Genomic DNA, 22,521 nt, shown 5'->3' with positions numbered 1-22,521 from the left:
TGGGACAATGTCAGAGGAAAGGTCATGGGGTCACCGGCAGCAGGGATCAGTCCTCTGGGAACCACGGATACAGCACTTGTTGCCCATGAATTCAATAGACAAACAAACAATAACCCACCTTTGCATCCTCATAGGATCAATATTTGTCTCATCCCTCTGGCCTCAGAGACGTTTGTCTTTTTTGCCATGAACTACAGTAATGCACGGCTTGGTCAGGCTCACTCCATTTAAGCAAGTTGTTTTGCTTTTGATGGTAGGTAAGTGCCATTAAAGCTGACATATATCAAAGTGAAAACACCATCTGCTGTGATGTTTTGGGAGCTTTGCGCCCTGCTTCGCCCTCCCCCGTGGAAATCTTCCCCCTTCCACGAGCTTCTGAGGATCCTTCAGTCTGTAATGTCTCTAATTCCCTCTTCCCATGAATGTCTAGAGCAGGTGAATGTTCAGCTAAGTGAAACCTGCCTAACGCGTCATATGATCTTGCTTCAGCCATGTGAACAGTGAAGCGAGGCTTGTGGGTGTTAGACTTTCGGGTTTTCTCTTTAGCTTATAGGAAGGACATGTTCCTGTTCCTGAGTGGCTCAGGGTCACCCTGATCTCTGATGGCTCTCCTCCTCCTCCTCCTCCTCCTCCTCCTGCTCTTTCCCTCATTCTCCCTCTCCTTGTCTGTGTTTCTTTTACGATGTTATCTTTTCGCTCTCCTCCCACTCACTGCTGTTCCTTGAAGCTGTCTCTGGGATGAACGCCTCATTGTTTTTGTCCTTGCATTGCTTTCCAAAAGTGCATGGGATGTCAGGCAGCTTCGTACTCTGTTTGACCTTTTTTGGATTCTGAAGGAGGGCAGGTCACGTCTAGGCCAGTTACACTTTATGCAATCATATATTTTATAAATGAGTAAATAATACTAAAGAGCTAACAGTCCTCAAACGCTTCATACTCATAAAATACCATATTGTTTTTGACAACTTTTGACATGTGCCAAACAACCAGTCAGTTGCCTTCCAGTGGCGACATGTTCTCCGAAGCCGCTGAGGTGCTATTCCTCTGTTCATCCCGGTTGCATCTGTTTGTTTTCAATTCTGATCATGCACGGCGCAGTTTCACACAAATCAAGTGCACCTCCAGCCGCCGTTTCTCCACAGTGGACTGAGTGATGGAGGAGGTGCATCGCCCTCCTCATGAGAGCTCTGAAATTGATGTGCCCTTTTGGCTCTGGCGAGGGTGACCTTACAAATTCAGAAACCCTCGGCGAGCGGCACAGACACCGTCTCACCGCTGATCAATCTCAATCCTCCACTTAGCGCTCCTCCACGCTACTCAGACTCCGACGCAGTCAAAAAACGGGCGCTTGTGTGCTTAAATTCCTGCTATGTGCAGGCAGGTTGAAAGAATGCCACACAGCCGTGAAGTCAGATAGTGTGTGCTTTGTTGAATATTGAGTGAATGTCTTGTGCATAACTACATTATGTCAGATAGTGAGACAGCCATGATGGAAAAGGAAAGCTATTAGGGAGGATGTATGAAATAGCAGATGGCCACAGAATTCAAATGCCCTGACTACGACTTACAGACTACCGGCATCTGACATTGTCTCAGAGTTGGTGAATTACTTAGGGAGGCAAAGGACGCAATCAAACCTTTTATCAAGCGATAGGCCCGGGAATAATTATCAGCTTTGTGGTTACTTATTTGATAATTACTGTTGTCCCCAGAGATTTCTCATTATGGTGTTGACCTTGGGGAGGCGCACGCATCACTGACATCTTAACCGAAGCCTGAGCACGCTCGCACAATGCACACGCGGGGACACTCTGATCACATTGTCCGCAGAGGAGCCAACTGGAGCGGAAAAGGCTGTGGAGGTTCAGGAAGCGTGGATAAAAAACGGAATGTGAAGAAATGCTGCAAGGGCAAGACATTTTCAGTGCCCCCATGCATGCACACACGCACACACACACACACACACACACACACTCGCCAGGACTTGAATACCGGCTCCCTATAGCCCATTACCTCACCTGCCTCTCCAGCTCCCCCTGACCCTGTCATCTTGTCCTCCCCCGTCCGACTCATTGCTCCCTCACCGCCTATCCAGCCCTCCACCTGTTCTCTCCACCCGTCTCATTCTCGCTCGCTCCCTGCAGGTCGGCTGTTTGTTGATGTGAAGGTAGGCAACGTGGTCCCAGTGATATCGGGCTCCTGACCTTTTATTGCACCTTAAGGAAGGAGGGATTTTTCCCCGGCATCACTCCTCATCGGCTGTGACGGCTCTCGATGCATTCTGGGGGCTCCAGCCTGGCCCGGACTGAGGAGCCGAGGGAGAGGGAGAGGGAGGCAAAGAAGTAGAGTTGGTGGGGAGAGCTTGTGCTGTCAGCACACTGAGTGTCAGACCTGACCCCCCTAGGTGGCCTGCAGGGTGACAGCAGACAGACCTGCTATTTGTCGCCCGCAACACCTCTGAGGAAGATGTCAGGCAGCATCGTGGGCAGCACATCACCTGCCCCCGAGGCCTGTCTATACACTCCGCTTTCACTTTTATGAACAACCTCCATCCAAGCACTGTACTTGTGACACATACCTCACATCCACTGTGTCCATAAAGCTGCCACCAGCCTTTGAACTGTCCCCTTATTTGGCATGTGATTGAAAATCTCTTCCGACCTACGGCAATGTCCCCATAGAGAGAAAGCCACACCTCTTATACTATACATACATATATAAACTTATAGTTTGTCCACTATATTTCAATGTACTGAATATAAATAATAAATAAATATACAGTATATACTATACATTTAAACTTGTGTTTTATCTGAGCTCACCTGACAGCCAACACTGTGGGTTTTCTGTGTTCTTTCGTTTGCCATGACGGAAAGTGTTTGATTTCCCTGTCACTAAGCCCTAGGAAAAAACAAAGCTGCTGTAGTAAACACATCACATGAGCATGAAGCTATGAGACAAGAACCTCAAGCTGAACAGGAAGCATCAGGAGGACAGACAGCGCTGAGGTGTAAGTCAAGCTGGTTAAGAAATGAACAGATGGTTTTAGTTTGTTACAACAAACTAGCACAAAGCCTGAACAGGTTTAGTTTGCTATGCTATTAAAAACACACATGGTGACAATGTCTTTCCTGCGCAACACTCATGCCCTCAGCTTCATGCAACTTAAGCCACTTTTGGGTGGGAATCTCAAAATAAGAAGTGGAATCACACCGCTGATCACAAGCCTCCTGCTCAGGAGGACTAATTTCTTCATGGTTCCTTAGTAGCAAAGTGTTTGTCTGCGTGGAGAGCTTTGGAGATATTTATGAGCCCGGGGAGAGAAATTATTTCATTATTATTATTCCCAACAATGGAGCTCACACAGGGACAGAAATGGGTCACAAATGGATTATCTGTTCCTTGTTTATATTTTGACAACAAATTCATTGCCTTCTATATTTAGACGTTGTTTGCTTTTTTTGTTTCTTTGATAAAGCGCAGGCTGTAGTTGTGCAGCTGCAGCGCAAAAGGGCTGTGTTAAGTTTTACAGTCAAGTTAACGCAATCAACTCAAGGCAACCTGCTAAGGTTCTGTCATAAAAGGCCCTGTGTTACAAAGAGGTAATTTGTTGTGTGGGTGTTTTGCATTCATCTGGCCTATTCCTTATACTTTAAGGAAATTGTTCATGCTCATCAGCTGTGATGCCACCACCACTGATAACCCAGTTCCCTGGATTGAGAATTTCCAAAATAAAATGGTTGCAGGTTTTAGTGGTTCTGTTATTATGCATCGTGTCATGAATATCTCTCATTAAAGGAACAGAGGAAGAAATTTGCAAAAGAATATAACCTTGCCTTAAAACTGTTTGGATTTTACTCCAATTTTGACAGAACGATTGTTGTTTGTAATTTGAAAATATAAGGGAGCAACAGTAAAAGGCTGCACAGAGCCTAGATCACAGTGATGTTTAATGCAGATGTGGACGGACTCAGGATGCTTATCATTACCTTTTGGATCGGCTTAGTAAACAGTGTTTCACTTTCAAATCAAACGGACAAAATGTAATTTGTTAGAAGTGTACAGGCAGCGTTGCCTGGACTAAAGATGTGAAGGCAGCAAACACTGGCACGTTGCTGCTAATTGTGGAGAATGAGGAATTCCAGTATGTTTCCGTCTTGAATGTTGATCCATTTACTCGTTTCACATAGAACGCACTGAGCTAAAAAAAAAAACATCAATAACTTGTTTCCATCTTACAGTCTGATATTTGTAATGGTTGGGCTTAACACTGAGACTGTAATAGAAACCATGACAACAATGACTCAGATTTTGACTGTGAAAAATGTATATATTTGTTTAAGGTTGTGTATTAGGCCAGAGGGCATCATGTGAATGTACGTAGCACAGAACCGGCCACAATAAGTATGTCCTTGTGTCAAGCCTGGCAGCTGCAACACATTCCCATTGGTTGAATGTTGTAATAAATGCATGGATCAGGCATCTTCTCTGACACCTGGTATCTCACTGCTGCAGGGCTCCTCAGTCTGTGACACATACAGGAAGCCTAAAGATACACTTCGAGCACATAACAATGATACTGCACATAGTACTTTGGTTCTGCTTAGGTAAGGTCCAATCACTACAGTATATGATATGAAGTACAGACTCGTAAACAGTAAAAAGGTCCTCAGTCAATAAATGAATAAGGGAATGAACTTGATCAAGCCTAATTGTTGGTACCATGCTTACAGTACATATGGATGTCCTTGAACTTAACAGGACACGAACCAGGGGTGACAGGAAGCATAGGCTCAAGCAAAATGAAAAAGGAGCAAAAATATCCACTATTCATCTCGCTTTTCAAAGGTTCTTTAGCAGGTGTTTTTGTACACATTTATATATTGTTGAATATTGTTGTATTGTTCTCCCTGTTTTAGGTGTACAATTATTCAGGTCTAGAATTGTTTTATCTTCTTTCTTTTTGATAATAAATATTAGTACAAAATAATCTATTGGAATTTGTGTATGACAAACATGCAGTAGATTTAGATATGAACATACAGTATTACAGTATTATATCTATGATGGGAAATGTTCCCTTCCTAAATCTATGTATCTACAGCATTAGTAACTGTAGAAAACAAAGGCAATAATGCATCTCTGAGGAAGGACCAGCATCATCCTACTCCAGGGGTGCTCAATCCTGGTCCTCAGGAGCTACCGTCCTGCTAGTTTTCCAACTCTCCTTGCCCCAGCTAATACCGATTAGCTTGACCAGGTGTGTTTACCCAGTCAGCAGCTAACTGACACACCTGATCTAGGTAATCAGCTGGGAGAGTTGGAAAACCAGCAGGACGATAGCTCTCGAGGACTAGGATTGATCACCCCTGTCCTACTCTGTCATCCCACAGCTGTAACTGTTTTTATGGCTCTAACAGAGAGATGGTATGGGTAATGAGCCTGGCTGTTACCATACTAGTGGGAATGAAAGGGCACAGTATGACCTCTGGGTCACGGGAGATCAAAGGTCACTTCAGGGCCAGAGGTACGATTAGTGCACATAAACACGCACACAGAGCAGCTATCTCAGCTCCACTGAGCCTCATTATGTTTTTTATTGCACCCCTGAGTTTAATGACCTACAGTGACACAATAGATTATGTAAAAGAGGAATAAACAGAGGCCGCAGAGAGACGCAGACGAGGTCTGGCCCCACTGTGGCTGCGCTTAGGCCGCGGTCTCCTATTCACTGCCTTACTGTAAGGTTGAAGGGTGAACGTGGCCCTCGAGACATGAGCCAGTAGATGGTGATGGGCTTACTGAGGCTGACATTTAAGATAGAAATGACATGAAGTGTGGCACTACTGTGCCCTGTGGCAAACCGCCACATGGAGGCAATGTCAGCGTGATCTGACTTCGCCCCAAAATGCTGTGGATTCCCCACTAGTCTGACACCACACACACACACACACACACACACACACACACACACACACACACACACACACACACACACACAAATATATATTTTACACGCGTCAACTATATCTCATGTCAAGTTCCAGTTAACAGGACCCGCCACCTTCCAGATGTGTATGTGCTGCTCTTGTCTTGGAGCAGATTTAGCAGCATGAGATCTCTTTAAAATACACAACAAATGGGTTTTTTTCTACTTTGGGGCCTTTTGTGGATTTTCTTTCTTTTTCTTCAGCAATGAAAACATTAAAGCTAAATTATCGTGCTAACATCTTGTTAATGTGACTGAGTTACTATATACTGTATCGTGTGAGACCAAAACAGGAAAAAATTACAGTTGTTCGTTCAAATAGCTGCATCTTCCTGTGCGCTCTCAGTATCAGCAAGCCACTAAATCCAATTATCTTATTCATACGTGACAGAATGCCCTTTGACTTAACACTGGCATGGTCATTTCCAGCAGGATTCACAGAACCACAGGAGGCAGGAGAAATTGTTTCCCCCCATCGCTGGGGGCTTATCTTGAACCGGGGCTATATTTTATGAAAGTCCCGTTTTGTGTCCTACATAAGTCATCAGAACTACAACTCCCAAGGAGAATGAGGATCAGATAGGGAGGTCCTGCATCAAGGACAGGGAAGCCATTTAAAGGTTACACTTCAGTCAACGCAGCAGATGCCACCGATCTGCTACCAATGCCATCTCTCATCTCTCCACTTCTCTCTCTCTGCCGCTGCCTTTCTCTCCACCTCTCTTTGTTTTCTGTTTTTCTTTCACTTTCCTCCTCTCTCTCAATTTGCTCGCCTGCCTGCCCTCCCCTGCTCTGTGATGTGCTGACGAGGCAACAGGGAGGAAGCGGTGTAATAAAAGGAAGCACTAATGAAAGGTTGAAGAGGGTCAGCATACTCACATACCTTTGCTGGACAAGGGCACAGGAGGTCATTTATTCCAAGGGAGCAAACTGTTTCACTTTTTGACTGTGGGGGGGGGGGGGGGGGGGGGAGAAGAAGTACAAAAGGTCGCAGTAAAGGGCAACAGGTCACAGCCTGTGGGATCAGACTCTGTGAATCCTGGGGTCAGAGGTCAGCACAAGAATTCTGGGTAAACAGGAGGTTAGGAGCTGGGTCAAAGGTGCTGTCTCCACGCCTTGTGAGTGAGTGAGAATTGGACTTTTACCTGCAACTGGAGGTCAAACTTCACCTATAGTAGCAGCAGATATAGGCTGTGCCGTAACTGTGATTTAATATTATAATTACACTCAATGGAGGGCTGTGTAATGAGAACTGCTGGATTATATTACATTCCGACTGTCAAAAGAATTACAGCTTTAAATTAAACTTATCAAGGATAACTGTTGCGGCATTAGGTAAAGAATTATGCAAGAAATATAAAATCACAGCGTGTTGCATATGGTAGTTTCATTATGAGACTGAAGAACGTTTAAGAATTTGAATAAACACATGTAAACCGTTGCATATCACAAAAGATAAAACTTAGAAACGCCTGATTACATAAATTCCTCAAATGCCGTCTTATGACATTATTAATGAGAAGAGCTGATATTATGTAGAACTAATCAGTGAAGACACAGATGAGCTTAGAGGCACTTTAAAATCAAGGGGTGTTACACTGCCATCTACAGGACAACAAAGACTATTCAGGTCAGCGTTGATGTCTTGTAGTCTATGAGTGTCCGACTGTGCGCACGGTCCCAGCAGAGGGCGGTGCACTGACAATGAAACAGTGCTCAGGTTGGACACAGGCGAAGGTGTCAGGGTGACATTGTTTCCCTGTTTTGAAATCAGATCTGTGACGGATAGATAATTCATTTCAAATGTTGATGAATGATTTCAACCACTTTATAAATTATTCGTAGATGAAGTACGAAAATAGAAAAACCCACAAACATCATGCCTTTGTCTACATTAACAGTAAAGCCACAAAACAATAAAAAAACATTTTCCTCATAAACAAATAACATCCATCCATCCATTTTCCAAGCCACTTATTCCCATATGCGGAGTCGCGGGGGTGCTGGAGCCTAACTGGCTATGGGCGAGAGGCAGGGTACACCCTGGACAGGTCGCCAGTCCATCACAGCAACACAGAGACAGACAACCATTCACTCACACACTCACACCTACGGGCAATGGAGAGAAGCCAATCAACCTAATGCACGTCTTTGGAGGAAGCCGGAGAACCCGGAGAGAACCCATGCATGCACGGGGAGAACGTGCAAACTCCACACAGAAAGGAACCAAATAACATTTTCAAATGAATGAATTACAGCTTTCTAAAACAAACTGGAATGAAATTTTTTGGTTGCCATAACAGAACTCTAATGGTGACAGATTATCTGAAACAGCTTCAGCTAAGACATTTCAAATAAGTAAGTCAGAACTCTGGTGCCGAGGTGCCCTTGAACCACCCCACGCCACCTGCTCATTGTGTTTGACTGTGTGTAACTACTTTCCAGAGTAGCCATATACAGTAGTTGTCTAGTCTAATAACATGACAGGACACTGTGACTGCATAAAGTGTAGGGCTGCAATGTTTTTCTGTGAGGAATGAAGTTTGTGTTTTGCTGCTCATTCTCATTCTCTGACCTAATTCTGCAGCTCGGCTCTGATCACCAGATAAAAAGGTCTTTTTCTTTCTTTATCTCACTAGTGTGTGAGGCTTTTGTTGTGATATTACTCTCAGACGCCTCTTTCCGAAGACCCATGTGGAACCTTCAGGTTAAAGCTGATGTTTATCCTCAGTGTGGCTGAGGAGAAATGGCTCCAATAACGACTTTGTATTGAGAGATTTAGTGAAACATGGATATTTCCTCAAGTACTTTAATTTTAAGAACAGGTAAGTGCCTCAGCAGCCTCTCAGTGGAAACACGCTGTTACAGTCACTGAATACTTCCATATCTCTCAGTGCTTATTCATATGTTCCACACCGTAGACACAGTGCTGTGTGTGCTGTTTGTTGTCTCTTTATTGTGTGTTTCCTGGTTCTGGGCAGCAATGGCTCACTGCATTTATTGGATTATGGCAAAGGATTTAAAAGTGGGATTAAGCCGTTGGGCTGTGGACAGCGCGGGGTCTGCATGGGCCTTTCCTCTAGAGGGTGCGTTAGGGTGCATGGGTGTGTGTTAGCGTTGTGTGTGTGTGGGGGGGCGGGGGGGGGGGGGGGGGGGGGGGGGGGGGGGTGGGGGGGTTGTTGGCGGCGTGTGAAAGTGTGAAAGTGTGTGTGCATCCTGGAGATCACAGCGCACAACTTGTCTCCACTCAGCTCCATTGCTGTTGTTGACGCAGAGCTTTTACCATGAACCTTTTCTGCTTCAGTCTGGTAAGATCCACTTTAGCTTTCTCTACCATTTGCCTATGTTCTATTCTTTGATAATGAGCTTTGTGCTACTTACAGACATAAATTTTATACTGTATACATGATTACATTAAATATTGTAAGGGTTTTTTATGAAACAGAAAATGAAATGCAAAGTCAGGATGCGAAACAGAAACCTTATGTCAAACAATATGTGGATAAATGAGCTCATGTATGATAAATTTGATGATTAGTGACAGTTTACAGTATGGGAAATTGCTTTGGTGCAGTCAGGAACAGTCAGGAATTTATTGTCTGATCATAAACAGAGTAATGCAGTCACACGAACGAGGCTGTGGTTGCACTTAAGGATTTTCTGAAACAAGCACCTTCGTTTGCTGTCAGATTGATTCTGCTTTGTGAACTGGACTATTCCTTCTCCAGGGTAAAGTCCAAACTGGTGTGTACGGTCATTTTTCAGGAGGGCTCCACAGAAAGCATTTATGAACCAGCCTGCAGTCAAACATTCACAGAGGCTGTGCCCAAATCCCAGAGGAGCTCTTCCCTTCTGACACCAAAGCCCGAGTGGGGAAGTTCACACGCATCCCTCCGTTCTGTACGTCTAATATCTTTAAATATGAACATTGCTGCTTATTACAGTTTGGCCAAAATCAGTATAGCAGGTGTCAAGGTCAGAGGGTTACACAAGAGAACACCTTCACTTAGTGCCTTGAAGTTTATCTGATGTCTATATTAATGTAAAGATTCCTCTAATCGGCGCTTTAATAACTGTATTTTTTTTTCACCCAAGGACGAACCTCGGAATGAAACAAAGTTAAAACAGGAGAACAAACAGTGAGTTTGAATTAACTTATAATTTGATGATTTTTCGTTTCACATGTTGGAATGAAAATGTTTAGAATTTGAAAATTAAAATATACATTTCTTACGTTTGTCTTTCCAGGTTGTGTCTACCAAACTCAACTTTGGAAAATACAACACGAGGTTGGTCCCAAACGATCACAAAAACTCTTTGTCACACGTGGGTACAAAGATAATACCCACAGACCCCTGCTGAGTGCAGTTCACTTGTGAATCTAAATTTTTAATATAAAAATCATTGAATTTCAGGTAATTTTATATTGGACATTATAACATATTCTATGTAAATTACTATTTATTTACTGGTTACAATTAAACGCTTGCCTTATGTGGGATTTGTTGGGTTTTAATTATGTAAGGTGACAACTCACCTTGTAAAATGCCTTGAGATAGCTTTCAATGGGAACTGGCGCTACACAAATAAAAGAGAATTGTATTGACTTTAGTTTTTTAGTTAATTTTGTAGAGCGGATGTCTTGTCCACCCCTGTCATGCGTTTCCATACCTGCTGATCTTGCTCTTGCACCCAACACTATAGAAGCGTCATCTGTTTCTTCTTCTGCTGCCCCTTCTCCTTTCCAGACAGATTAATCAGTCATGCCTGCTGTGTGTCATCTGCCAACAGGAGGGACTCGTCTTGTCAAAGGAATGCCCATAACAAAGGTAAGACCAAAGCAAACAGCACTTCCACCCGTAAGGCCGCTGGCTCTTAAAGTGTAACTCAACCATAACAGTAACTCATCTGATTACAGTATGTGATCAGTAAAGCATTGTCTGGCCTGTCTCCATCCATCCAGCAGACACACAAGCTTTCTGTCACAATAGCACCGTGGCAGGAGGCAGAGGAAAGGAGCTGAAGTGTGACAGGACATGCACAGATCATCCAGCTCAGGTAAACTGCAGGTGTCACCCTCTAGTAGAGCCACAGTGCACTGCAGACAAAAGCAAGTCAACCTGCTCCTAACTTAACACAAGCCTCTCTCACGGGTACAAACTCACTTTGGCACTAATGAGAATTATTTGCTTAGTCTTTTGTAAGTCCGTGGCCCCATGGCATCGCGACACCTGGCAGACCTGGACACTTGTGCACATGTTGGTGCATGTGACACTGGTTGTTTATCTCTGCACAGCATAGTGTACAGTGCAATGTGTGAGTAGATTACTGTACTTCAAGCAAGCCAGAAGTCAGGAAAAGTGGCACAAAGCACGAGAGAGAAAAAAGCTATTTTAAAATGACCATAAAAAGCCTTTTTAATCTAAATCTGTATTAACTCACTCACTCAGTTTGTTTGTTTGGGGGAAAGTAAAGTGAGGAAGGTCGGTGGTATGTCAGCCAAAACAGATCATCCACCGGTCACTTTAATCTGCTCCCTAATCTGCAAAATGTCATTTATAAAGGCATTGTATATGTCCTGTGTTCTTTAAAATTCCGGGATTTTGTCCTGTTCGAGGCTTTTCATGACAACAATCTGATAATAACGATGCAACAGCACAGCAATATCGTTCTTGCCTGCTCTCTTGTCTGAGCAGAAAGCAACAAGGGACGAGGGACTTAATGAGTACGCCACGGGATCTGTTTTCTCTGTGTTCAGTTTATTTAGCTGGAAACAAGTGTGGATAGATCGTTAGGTGCATGTTTTACTATTATAGAAGACTGAATCTGCAGCCGACACCGCAGAATCAACCCAAACAACAAGAAGGCTGACGAAGTTACAGAGTCTGCTCCAGGCGGAAGCTGGAAGAGGGGAGAACACATGTGAGAGTCACAGTGTGTTGTTTAACCTGGCAGATAAGCTATTTCATTAAAACCCGTGGTTATTAAAAACAATCTTGCATATCTTCAGATAATTCAACAGATGCATTGAGTAACACCAACCCAGTGTTGACCAGAGTGTTCAACCTTGGGAGGACAGCAAAGAAGCTTTGTGAAAATGCTCCATCGCCGCAGAAGAAACGGCCCAAAAACCATAAGGCGTCGGAGGAAGAAGAATCGTGGAGGCCATGTGTTCCACATCACCTGCCCAACATGTTTGAATGCCCCCAACCCTGGACTCCCCTGTACCACACCTGCCACCAAGCTCGCCACGAGCTGTGGGGTTGCAGTGGAGCCCTGTCGCTGCCTCAGGCCACACAGTGGGACGACTTTGAGACGCTGATGCAGCAGCTGGACAGCAAAGGGTGCAGTCCGGCTCCACAAATGGTACGCTCCATCACAGATCTACACCTCTGTCAAAATACGGTAAGACACGCCATTTGTTTTGAACCAAAGTACAAGGAATATCACGGTTAAAGTTCCACGTGAATGTTTAGCTGCTTCTGTTGGTGCAGATTTATTCACAGAGCTCCACAGTATCATCAGTGTGCTTTACAGGGTCTGACTTTCTAATTGCACCTCAGAGCTTCCCCCAGAACATTTAGACTAACTGATCTGTAATAAAAATTTGTAGCTAACACTTGTGAAACAAAGCATAACAGCTCACTTTCATTTTCAGCCTCATTAAGTGCTATTTAATGACGTCATAATCATATAAAAATCTAATGACATTGGTGCTTTGTTGGTGTTGATGATGCAGAACTTTGCAGTATTTATTTGGTTTTGGAGTTTTGGGTTCTGAAGTTTAATGTGGATGATAAATTAATATAAAAAAGACTGACTGCTGACCCAACACACCCTGCACACAAACTGTTCAATCTTTTCCCTCTGGCAGATGCCACAGAACTATAGCCACCAGAACCACCAGACACAGAGCTAGCTTCTTTCTCCAGGCTATGTCTGAGCTGAACTTCATCACATACAGTAGAGAAAGGACTCAGTAAAAACATATGTGTTGCAATTTTTTTTATTGTATTCTGTTCTTTATTTCCTTTATGCAAATAATTTATGTATATAATTCTAATTCATATGTAAATAATTGCTGTTCGGTATGAGGGTATGAAAAGACGAACCGGATGCAATTTCTTGTTTGTCTTGTACAAACCTGGCGAACAAAAACAATTCTGATTCTGATTCAGTATCACTTATATGAATGTAAGTAAATAATAATTAGCCAAAACAGTGACACAAAAGTTTAAGGTTGTAAATAGTGTTGAAGCTGAAGCTTATGGCTAAATTATATTCTCTCCATATGACACTGAACTTATATTTCAGTAAACAGTTAATACAAGTAATATCAGAATATTGATATAAATATGTTACTAAAGAGCTGTGCAGCTGCCAGGGTTTAACCTAATGCCAAATACATAAAGTGGTAATAAATGTTGTTTGGGTCAGAGAGAGAACACAGGCAGGCAGATAACACGGCCATCTGTCAAACACACGTTTTAATCTGCCTTTCACCTAAACAGTTGACCAGATTTGGCAGATCTGACGCCTTCAGACATCAGCCACTTCTAATGAAACTGCAGGATTATGGGAAAAGTCTGGTGAGAAAACCAATTTCCTCAAGCTGCCAGATCCATGTAGGAGTTAAGCTTTCTCACAGATCCCTCATGCTCTCACTCATTACAGCATTTGGTTTCATACTGTAGCAAAAACAAGGCGAGAGCGTTGATTCGTCCCAGCTGGGGCTGCTGGGAATGCCGCTGCTGAGCATCAGGGAGAACAGCGAGGCCACAGCAGAGGATGCGCCGGTGGCTGTCGTACGTCATGTGCCCTGCACAGCTGTTACGCTGACAATCAACCAGTGTAAAGTTCACAGCATCATGAATTTACCGACGTCCTCTTACACCCACATTTAAGATCAGGCTCAGACAGAACATCTGAATGAATATCTGCTTAGTTTCATGACTAATGCAGCTGTGAATCATGAACGGTATCACTGTGGTGCATAACACGTCTCAGAGAGTTTATTAAGTACATTTGCAAATGAATGATTTGATATGACATCATCACATCATCAAATAACGGATGCACACACATCATGATGAGATACAGCCCACACAAGCTGCAACACACATGGTTCTGTTGCACGTCATCAGGAATACCACTCATTCAACTGCTCTAAAGCAGCATCTACTGACCTAACGCTTAAGCCTCATACAGCACACATAACTGCAATGTCCACACTTCTATTCTCATCCAGACGAGGTTTGCTGCAAAAAAATACAGTGGGTACACTCTGATCCTGGCTACATGTCACATTTATAAAAGTTAACTGGAACACTTGAATACTGTGTACGGAAAGCTAAAAGGCGAGTCCAGGTACGAGGAGATTATGCTCACCATGCACCTCCTAAGTCTATAAAAAGCCAGGCAACTCTTGCAGGATTAAGGATTTCGCTTTGCCAGAGAAGCTGCGTGTCGCAGCATAAATAAGGATGCTGAGCTGCTCCATCACACGTGGAATCAGGCGCAGCAGCTTAGGGCCCTGACTCAGCGCTACGGTCAGCTGGAGTTGCCTTTTGTTTGCCTGCAGTGAGAGATGACAGGGATTCAAAAGCGACTTAGTGGAAGAGGAAATCAAAATGTGACTTAGGGGTTTCTTTCTTTTTGCAGAACGGAAAGAAACCGATAAATGAAGCGTCAAAGAAGGTGAAAGGTGGAAGGAGACAGTCCAGTGATTCTCTGGAAAGCCTCTACAGCCTCAACAGTGGACAAAGCTCCTCCAGTAAGCATACATGGGCACAGAGCCTAGTCCTCACTAATCTGATAAATTATATAGTTGTGGTAATTAGCTCCTCTCCCCATGAACCGTGTTGTTGTCGCTCTTCCTCAGGTGGAGTCACCAGCGGCTCAGACCTGTCAAGTAACAGTAACAGCCTGAGGCTCGAGGACGACCTCTTCTGTGGCAGAGCCAGAGTCCATACGGATCACGTGCCAAGTCCTTATGACACAGAGTCGCTCAAGCTTCAGGTAAATCACATCATCTACAAGGATCATCTGCTGTATTATGATCTTTATGTCCAGTGCAGATTGAATAAATAGATTGGTTTTAGATTTTGTTTGTCTTCAATAAATTAATGCAATCAAACTTCAACTTTCATCTACTGTAGGTAGGGGATGTGATTGACATCATCTCTAAGCCGCCTATGGGAATATGGACAGGAATGCTGAACGGCAGAGTCGGAAACTTCAAGTTCATTTATGTGGACATGTTGACAGAGGAGAGTCCTGAGCCACACAGTCACAGAGCGAGACACAAATCAACCGTCCAGGAAGTTTTAAGACGCCTCAGTCTGGAGGTAACTTCCATTTCATTCCTTTTAGACAGATCCTATGAAATGTTCCACACAGAAGGCTGTTGTAAATGGCATTTGTCTGTCCCTATTACCAGAAATACGCCTCGTCTCTGCAGCTGAATGGCTATCAGACTGTAGACGACCTGATAAGTCTGGAGGAGCGTCACCTGGCGAAGCTGAACATGACTGACCCAGAGCACAGGCGTCGTCTGCTCGCTGCCGTCGACTGCCTGCAGCAACTACTCTGTAAGTGATGGGCAGTGCATGAGAGGCTTTAAGGACAGCGTCATGGAGACGTGATAAACCTGACACTCAGAGGTGACATTAGTACGAGCTCCTCAAGAGGTCAGAGGTCAAGGATGACAAGCTGAAAATAGAGCAGGACGCTTGAGGACAGATGTGTGTGTTGCTCCTCTAATGCTACATCAACGTCGCTGTTCCTGCTTTACAGCTGAGAGTCCATCAGAGAATGAGGTCAGCGAGGAGACCGAGACCCCCGGCAAGAACCATAGCTACCCAGGAGATTCCAGCTGCCACACGTCATCTGACGGCCCTCACGGCAGCACGGGACATGCACACCTTCAACCCCCTCCACCAGCAGCTTCAGCATGAGAATCATTCATCATCATTCAATAAAACGGCTGTATTTTTTACTGCACTGCAAACAACATGAGCTCAGTTTTATTTACTGCAACTACAGAAAGACAAAATAAATATTTTCATTTTGCTTTCTATTAATTGCGACTGTGTGCTGCTCCACAGGTCGCAGTTACTCACAGTACTGATCAGATTTTCTCATTGAGCCTAATGCTTTCTAAAGCCAAGCTGCTGTTCCTTTCATACAGTTTAAAGCGGTTGATTTTATAAAATACACTATAATTATTACAAAATATTTTATCAACTATCGGTTTACTGTAGCACTGGTGATCAGTGTATTTATATTTTTTTATTATTATTGTTTGTATTTTGCTAATTGATTCATAGAAAAAAGATTCTACCTTTGTCAGAGATCCTTTTTATTTGTGATCTGCAGCTGTGGTTGTAGCCTGATCTATGTTTTTCATCTATGAAACTATGAAGACAAACCTGCTAACAGTCCATATGCATTTAACAAAAAGGCAGCCATGTGAAAGTTTTAACCTTTGCTACAACTACGGTATGCAGGAAATCCATCATGGCATGACGTGAGGCAGAATAGAAGATTAGAAGACAACAAGCACAAAGAATAACCCTCACCCCGTCACACTGCACCGAAGCGCACAGCAGCCTAAACAGTCTGTCATACAAAAACGCATGTCATGATGAGAATACAATTCATGTTCAAATCATTATTGATGAAGGAAAAATAAAAACATCATCACATTGTGAATAATACAGAACATTAATAAAATCATAAAATAAAAGTAATAGTACAGCTTTGCTAGTTCAAATACTGGAGGTGTGTCTACAAGGTTTAAGCAAATAAACCAGACTTTATCTATCATGTAACATTGTCAGACATGGAGTTCCATTGAATTGATACGTTAAAATTCACTTTGAAGATGTTCAGCCTTGTTTGGTTTCTGTGCTTCCATCACTTACTGCATCTGCATTCATAATAAGGTCCAAGTTGAAGAAATGAACTGACATCTACTGTGTTTTGCCCAGTTGTGGCTGTGCCCTCTGCTCAGCGACTGAGGCCTCCATGAGAGTATCTGGCGTAGCCATTCTCCGGATACAGAGAAAGCTCCTCTGTGCTGTTGACTCCATTATTCAAGTCTGGAAAAGATATATTATATAAATGTTGCAGTATGTCTATATGCTGCTACATCTGCAGAATTTGAGCATTCATAGTACATATACAGGTCATCATGGCCACTATTTGCCTTTAGTTAATAATGCAAAGGAGTCTAGTCTGAGTTTAGTGGATTTGCATATACTGTACTGCCTTAAATATGACTATTAAACATCTGTCTGATAATACAAAAGTGTCCTGTGAACTACTGAACTTGAATATAATATGTGCTCCATAAACAAAAGTTACAAACTCAAACTTTTTCAGCTAAATCATTTCCTTTCTTCTCTTTAACTTTCAGCAAATAAAGGGAAATGCAGCGTCACAGTTTATTGTAGCATCAACAGACTGAGATCAGCTTCTTACACCAAAGCAATGCTTTAACACCATGCAGTGGTAATGTGTAGTACTGCACACAGAACGCCCTGCACCCGTTTGAATAACAATATAACAAAAACATCTACATGTACAGTATTTGTCATTACAACCTAATATTGTACTGGAGCTAAATACCTGACAGCAGCCAATTAAGGACCTCAAAACTCCCTCTAGTCATAATCACAGGAAACCTCTGTGAGTGTAGGCAGAGCTGCACCTGAAAATATGAGCTTCTCCTTCATGATGTTGACATCCCGGCTTGACCGCTGTGCTACAGCACTCAGCATAATCTGTTCTGGGTTACAGTTATGCATCCCGTTTATCCTCCACCTGTTACAGTACAGACACAGTCTATTAGGAGAAGACAGGAAGAGGTAGATTATTCAGTTCACCTTTAATTGGAACATTTTAATAAATGGATATTGGATGAACAAATGATTTATCTTGCAACGACAAAAAGGGCAGATAAGCGTCAGGGTGTGGAACAGGAAAAGCACAAAGACAGCAGTTACCTGATCATATGATAGCTGACAGATACCAGGGGGCAGCGGAGGGAGGTTGAATGCACGTCAGGCAAAGCACAGGACAAAGAAAGAATGTCAGAGCAGAAGAAAAAGGCACAGGAAGACAGCAGGAGGGTATAACATGGAAACGGGAAGGAGAAAGAAATAAAAAAGAAAAGCAGAATGAACAGTCAGTGTGGAAGCAGCAAAATAAATGCGGAGACACTGTATAACACATAATGTCATGTAGCACAGAGATACCATTTATTATATTAATACCAACCTTTAAACTAAACTTAACTTACTTTTGAAAACAGAAGATCCCAGTCACTATAGCTAGGGACACCAGATCCGAAGTGATCCAGATGAAGTTGTAGGCGTTCTGGCTCTGCAAGACCATGAAAAGAGGAGAGCTGTTTCTAGTCAGAGGTCACCATCAACATGTGTGCATCCTGAGGCGAACACAAGATAGGAACCACGCTAAAAAAACAAACACTGCAAGACAGCTGTTAGTCAGTGCAGACACATGCCCTTGTGTCTGACTCGTCCACAGGATTGCCACACTGAGCTCCCTCGTGTATCTGTGTCTTTGCCTTCGAGCTGTGCTGGGCCGTCATCGGCCTCCCTCCTCCCTCCTTCTGTTCTTGTGCGTGCGTGCGTGCGTGCGTGCGTGCGTGAAAGATGCCAGATAAAAAAGACAGAGGGCAGAGCTGTTTACCATGAGCCAGATGGGGTAAGGCACCTTTTGGAGGACTTGTGGGGCATTGGAGGACACAGAAGGCACCCCACTACACCAAAGAATGGAGAAGAGCCAGGGCTCATTCACTGGGTAGACAGTCACACTCACGTTGTTGGCCAGATACTCCCTAGGGGAAAAAAAGACAGCACTGACAATAAAGGCTTCTCTGCTTCCTGGTCACTGAAGCCACAACAAATGTTACAAACCTAACACATACACGTCTTCCATAACTAATCAACACACTTGGTGCCTATCAGCAGCCGTCCGGTCTTACTGTATGTCTTTGTGGCTGGCCTTGCTGTAGTGGAGGGTCAGGCTCGTAATTCCCCTCGCCCTTATCTCGTCCACTGACAGCTTCTCATTCGCGGCCTGCTGCAGCCCTCGCACCCTCCCCCTATCTGTGTCAGGGGTCCACGTCACCTGGCAACAGCGCATACGACGGGGAAAGTACAGACGAGTTACTGCACAGTAAGTGGGATGCGCTGGAGTATGCAGAGGTTGCCATGGGAGACCAGCGGCTAGTTAGGATACTACATGTACACCAGCACATCTCAAATAATCAGAGGATACTCATGAAGGGACCCACAGTCCTCACCCGCTTCTGTGAGATCCCTGCTTTCTGCACGGCCCACAGTGTGTCCATGAACCAGCTCCGGTAGCGCGGGTGTTCTGGCGGAGGTTTGCGGATGTTCAGCAGCGTCGAGCTGTTGGCCCTGGCTGCCAAACGCAGCAGCTCCAGCAAACTGCAAACTGTCTGGTTGCCTATTCTGCTCCGGTCCCTGACTGTGAGGGTCTCCACTGTCCAGTATGGGTCATTCTGAAAGGAAAACAAGAAGGCACTGAAAGGGAGGAAACATGTGGCTCTGCTTATGGACAAAACACATTTATTAGCTGTGTATGATCAATTCGAAGCCCAAGTGGATATTCAGTACCTCTAAAAACCACTGGCCTGCATTTAGAGAGCGAATCTCTGTCCAGTTGAAGAGAGATGCGTCTTCAAACTGTCTGGCTGGAAAGACTTTACCAACATCTGTGGTTCGCCTCAGTGTGCGGTCTCTCATGAGGAAGGGAACCCCGTCCACACTGGGAGAGACAAAGTGGGAACATCTGTAATTACTGCAGACGGGATTCATGGCAGATGTGCTGACCCACAGATCTCACGTTTTCATATCTCCTGCACACGCACTCACAAGCTCACATTTTGTTGAATCTGTGTCATCACATTTAATCATGTCAACCAAACCAGCCATATCTTACCTGTAGGACTCATGTGCAAAACGTCAGAGAACTTATAAAATATGAATAAGCCTGGAATAAAGTGTTATGAACGTGAGTGTGAGTAATAACCTGATAGTGACATCGGCCTCCAGGGAGTCGACTCCGTGCTGCAGAGCCCTGTTGAAAGAAATCAGGGTATTTTCTGGAGCCAGCTGAAAAAAAAGAACATGGTTTTAAGAAGTTTTAATCAATGCACTTTTTAGAAAAGTTCCATTCTTTAGATTCACCATCGGAGCTCCACGTTGACCAATGATGTCTGGTCGAGGCTTGAGGCGATGCTGGTCCATGATGCAGGGGCAGGTAAACATGAGTGGTGCCAAATACACGGCAATAAGGATGATGACGTACACCAACAACACCATCACCTGGAAATCTGAAACAGAGGCAGGAGAAAACTGTTGTGGCTGTATGATACAGTTTTATAAACGAAAAAGGAGTGCACAGATTGAGCTTTATTCCTTTGAAATACAGTTAAGACTTACTGGTTCTCTCTTTGTGGACCACATATCCAGCTACCAACCAGCTGACAGCAGTGACTGACAGCAAGACTCCAAGGTGTAGGAAAGGTGCTGTGGCCTGGCAACAGACATAAAGATAGGATAGGTTAGCTCATGCCCACTTTACAGACAGGAAGAAAAAAATACACCTACCAGAAATAAGCATAAAAATAAGATCTTATAGATTGTCCTGTCTGGACCAAACCAACCTGCAGCGATACAAGCATGATGTCCCACTCATCTCCCCAAATGTCATCAACAGAAACCACACCAGAGACGGTGGTGAGCAACGCAGCCAACACGCCGATCTGCACAGATGAAACAGTGAACAGCAATCAACACAAGTGCGTGTGGAGCAGATTGATTTCAGCGTTGCAAGTGGTAAGTCACGAACCTTGTGAACCCAGTAGAGGTTCAGCTGCTGGCCCAGGGAGATATGGAAGAGCGCTAAGATCTGGAAGAGAGGTCAGGTTTAGTTGGTGGTAGTCGCGCTCCTCAATAAGCATGTGAGTTAAAGAAGGCTGTTACCAGTAGAAATGTGATGTAGCTGAACCCTACGGTGGTGGACGCGAGGAGCGGAACTGTCTCATCTCGCCATTCTCCAGAGCGATTGTACACTGACCTATAAAAAGCAAAATGCCTGCCTTTAGTTATTTATTTATATCTATATGAAACGTGCACAACAGTGGGAAGCACACTCACCAGTTGAATTCATTAAAGTCATTCTGCGCCACCAACCAAAAGTAGGCCCAGAAGAGAAGCAGAAGGAAGGAGCTACACAAGATGAGGAACCACGTACACTCCCACTGCAAAGGAAAACACAGACGACAGGCAAAGTGTTTGTGATGAAAGAATAAGTCAAGTTACAGGAAGGTTTAAATGAAAGCTGTGATCATTTTTAACCATGAACAAGTCATCAAGCCACATTATTACCAATCTTCTAACCAGTCTGTGCTCAGGATTCAGCCATTTCCTGACATTCAAGGTTTAGTAAAGGCCCAGAGGAGAGCTTGTGCAGCACTCAAGGACTCTTCCCTTCAGTAGTTAATAGGTTTAGCAGCTAATGCTGTGTGAAGGGAGGTGTAGACCATGATAGGCCAATCCAAACATCCTGCTGAGCATTGATCAGCTTTACCCCACACCGTGCCTGGACTTCCACTGGCTTATATAAGAGGGCGCTGGATAATGAGACGTGTGAGCAAGTAAAGAGCAAATGGCTCTACTGAAGAAGGGAGGTTCAGGTGCATCAGGGAGGCCTAGGGCCCAACTCTGAACAAGGAGTAGCCAGCCAAACCACAGGGGTTGATTCATCTCTGTGTATTATATGATGTATTGTTCTTAATTATTATATTAAAGCATCAATCACTACTACACCCTGCCTTTGGCTGGGTTACTGTAACATAGTTGTGTGCCATTAGTGCATTACTCTCAATACAGTAAGTGCAGTTAGGTTCAGTATTGATTACTTCTAAAAATGCAATTAAGCTGAAACATATGGAAGCTTTAAATTCAGACTGGATGAACTCACTGATTGTCCAAAGTAATAAAATCGATGCTGCACTGTCCTGCAGTATGAGGAGCATATGAATGCTCATCTGTCTGCTCAGGTCTCCTCCTCTTTGCATGTGTGACTACATGGCGCTTTGTAAATGGAGGCAGTGGCGGCACACAAGCGTCTGAGATCTGGTGTTTTACCCCCCAGTCTGCATCCAGCGTCATCTGCGATGGCCTCACATTCAGCAGATGGACTAATTTATGGCTGAGTCGATGGCTGTTTGTGATAAGACACATAGCTAAAGTAGCTGGGAACACACAGTGGGTCCACAACACAGCTGGGTGTCTGGCCCCACTTCTTAACACTGCGCTCATTCAGTCACCAGAGCCTGATCAAATGGTCGCTTCAGATTTTAGGAAAAAAAATCAAGAAAATAGAATGAGAGATTAATGTCTGGTAGCAGTCCCCTCGACTATTTATTATTATTATATTATTTTTCACAGTGAACTAAATATATTAATTAT

General features: G+C 43.9%; 2 protein-coding genes across 13 annotated transcripts in view; one reads left to right on the top strand and one right to left on the bottom strand.

Moving 5' to 3' along the window:
• The first annotated feature begins 9,184 nt into the window (after positions 1-9,184).
• Positions 9,185-16,054, top strand: samsn1b (SAM domain, SH3 domain and nuclear localisation signals 1b). Of its 5 annotated transcripts, none has more exons than XM_055514649.1 (15): positions 9,185-9,297; positions 9,755-9,889; positions 10,085-10,128; positions 10,238-10,278; positions 10,738-10,818; positions 10,956-11,047; positions 11,806-11,911; positions 12,000-12,394; positions 13,501-13,578; positions 13,684-13,794; positions 14,651-14,762; positions 14,871-15,007; positions 15,148-15,336; positions 15,429-15,579; positions 15,785-16,054. In XM_055514649.1, exons 1-15 carry the CDS (start codon positions 9,274-9,276, stop codon positions 15,943-15,945), a joined length of 1,857 nt encoding a protein of 618 aa, XP_055370624.1. In that variant the 5' UTR covers positions 9,185-9,273; the 3' UTR covers positions 15,946-16,054. The 5 variants fall into 5 exon arrangements, with proteins under 5 accessions (XP_055370624.1, XP_055370623.1, XP_055370625.1 ...); XM_055514648.1 differs by having other exon boundaries at positions 10,953-11,047; XM_055514650.1 differs by lacking the exon at positions 9,755-9,889 and having other exon boundaries at positions 10,953-11,047.
• Positions 16,055-16,332: 278 nt separating this feature from the next.
• The window catches only part of gdpd5a (glycerophosphodiester phosphodiesterase domain containing 5a), a 21,797-nt gene continuing 15,608 nt past the window's right edge, over positions 16,333-22,521 (bottom strand). For 2 of the 8 annotated variants that reach the window (XM_029174386.3, XM_055514652.1), the window contains 15 exons: positions 21,205-21,308; positions 21,031-21,124; positions 20,897-20,956; positions 20,712-20,810; positions 20,488-20,581; positions 20,233-20,378; positions 20,075-20,157; positions 19,660-19,810; positions 19,323-19,544; positions 19,002-19,147; positions 18,707-18,854; positions 18,294-18,376; positions 17,998-18,012; positions 17,703-17,836; positions 16,333-17,091 (listed from right to left, as the gene is read on the bottom strand). In XM_029174386.3, the coding sequence (XP_029030219.1) occupies positions 17,000-17,091; positions 17,703-17,836; positions 17,998-18,012; positions 18,294-18,376; positions 18,707-18,854; positions 19,002-19,147; positions 19,323-19,544; positions 19,660-19,810; positions 20,075-20,157; positions 20,233-20,378; positions 20,488-20,581; positions 20,712-20,810; positions 20,897-20,956; positions 21,031-21,124; positions 21,205-21,308 (1,671 nt within the window). In that variant the 3' untranslated portion in view covers positions 16,333-16,999. The remainder of the gene's footprint in view (positions 17,092-17,702; positions 17,837-17,997; positions 18,013-18,293; positions 18,377-18,706; positions 18,855-19,001; positions 19,148-19,322; positions 19,545-19,659; positions 19,811-20,074; positions 20,158-20,232; positions 20,379-20,487; positions 20,582-20,711; positions 20,811-20,896; positions 20,957-21,030; positions 21,125-21,204; positions 21,309-22,521) is intronic. The other 6 variants (XM_029174389.3, XM_041073801.2, XM_041073802.2 and 3 more) reach the window with 6 other exon arrangements.

The sequence above is a fragment of the Betta splendens genome, chromosome 14 (assembly GCF_900634795.4).
Source record: "Betta splendens chromosome 14, fBetSpl5.4, whole genome shotgun sequence".
Classification (NCBI taxonomy): Eukaryota; Metazoa; Chordata; class Actinopteri; order Anabantiformes; family Osphronemidae; genus Betta; species Betta splendens.
Note: the sequence above shows the minus strand (reverse complement) of the source record. Positions and strands in the feature narration are given on the sequence as shown.

Excerpts from the sequence above, each read along its gene's own strand:
- samsn1b (XM_055514648.1), top strand. The coding sequence starts at position 9,274 with ATGAACCTTTTCTGCTTCAGTCTG. Across the intron at positions 11,912-11,999 it reads TGGAAGAGGGGAGAACACAT|ATAATTCAACAGATGCATTG; the intron begins GTGAGAGTCACA and ends GCATATCTTCAG. Across the intron at positions 13,579-13,683 it reads AGGATTATGGGAAAAGTCTG|CAAAAACAAGGCGAGAGCGT; the intron begins GTGAGAAAACCA and ends TTCATACTGTAG.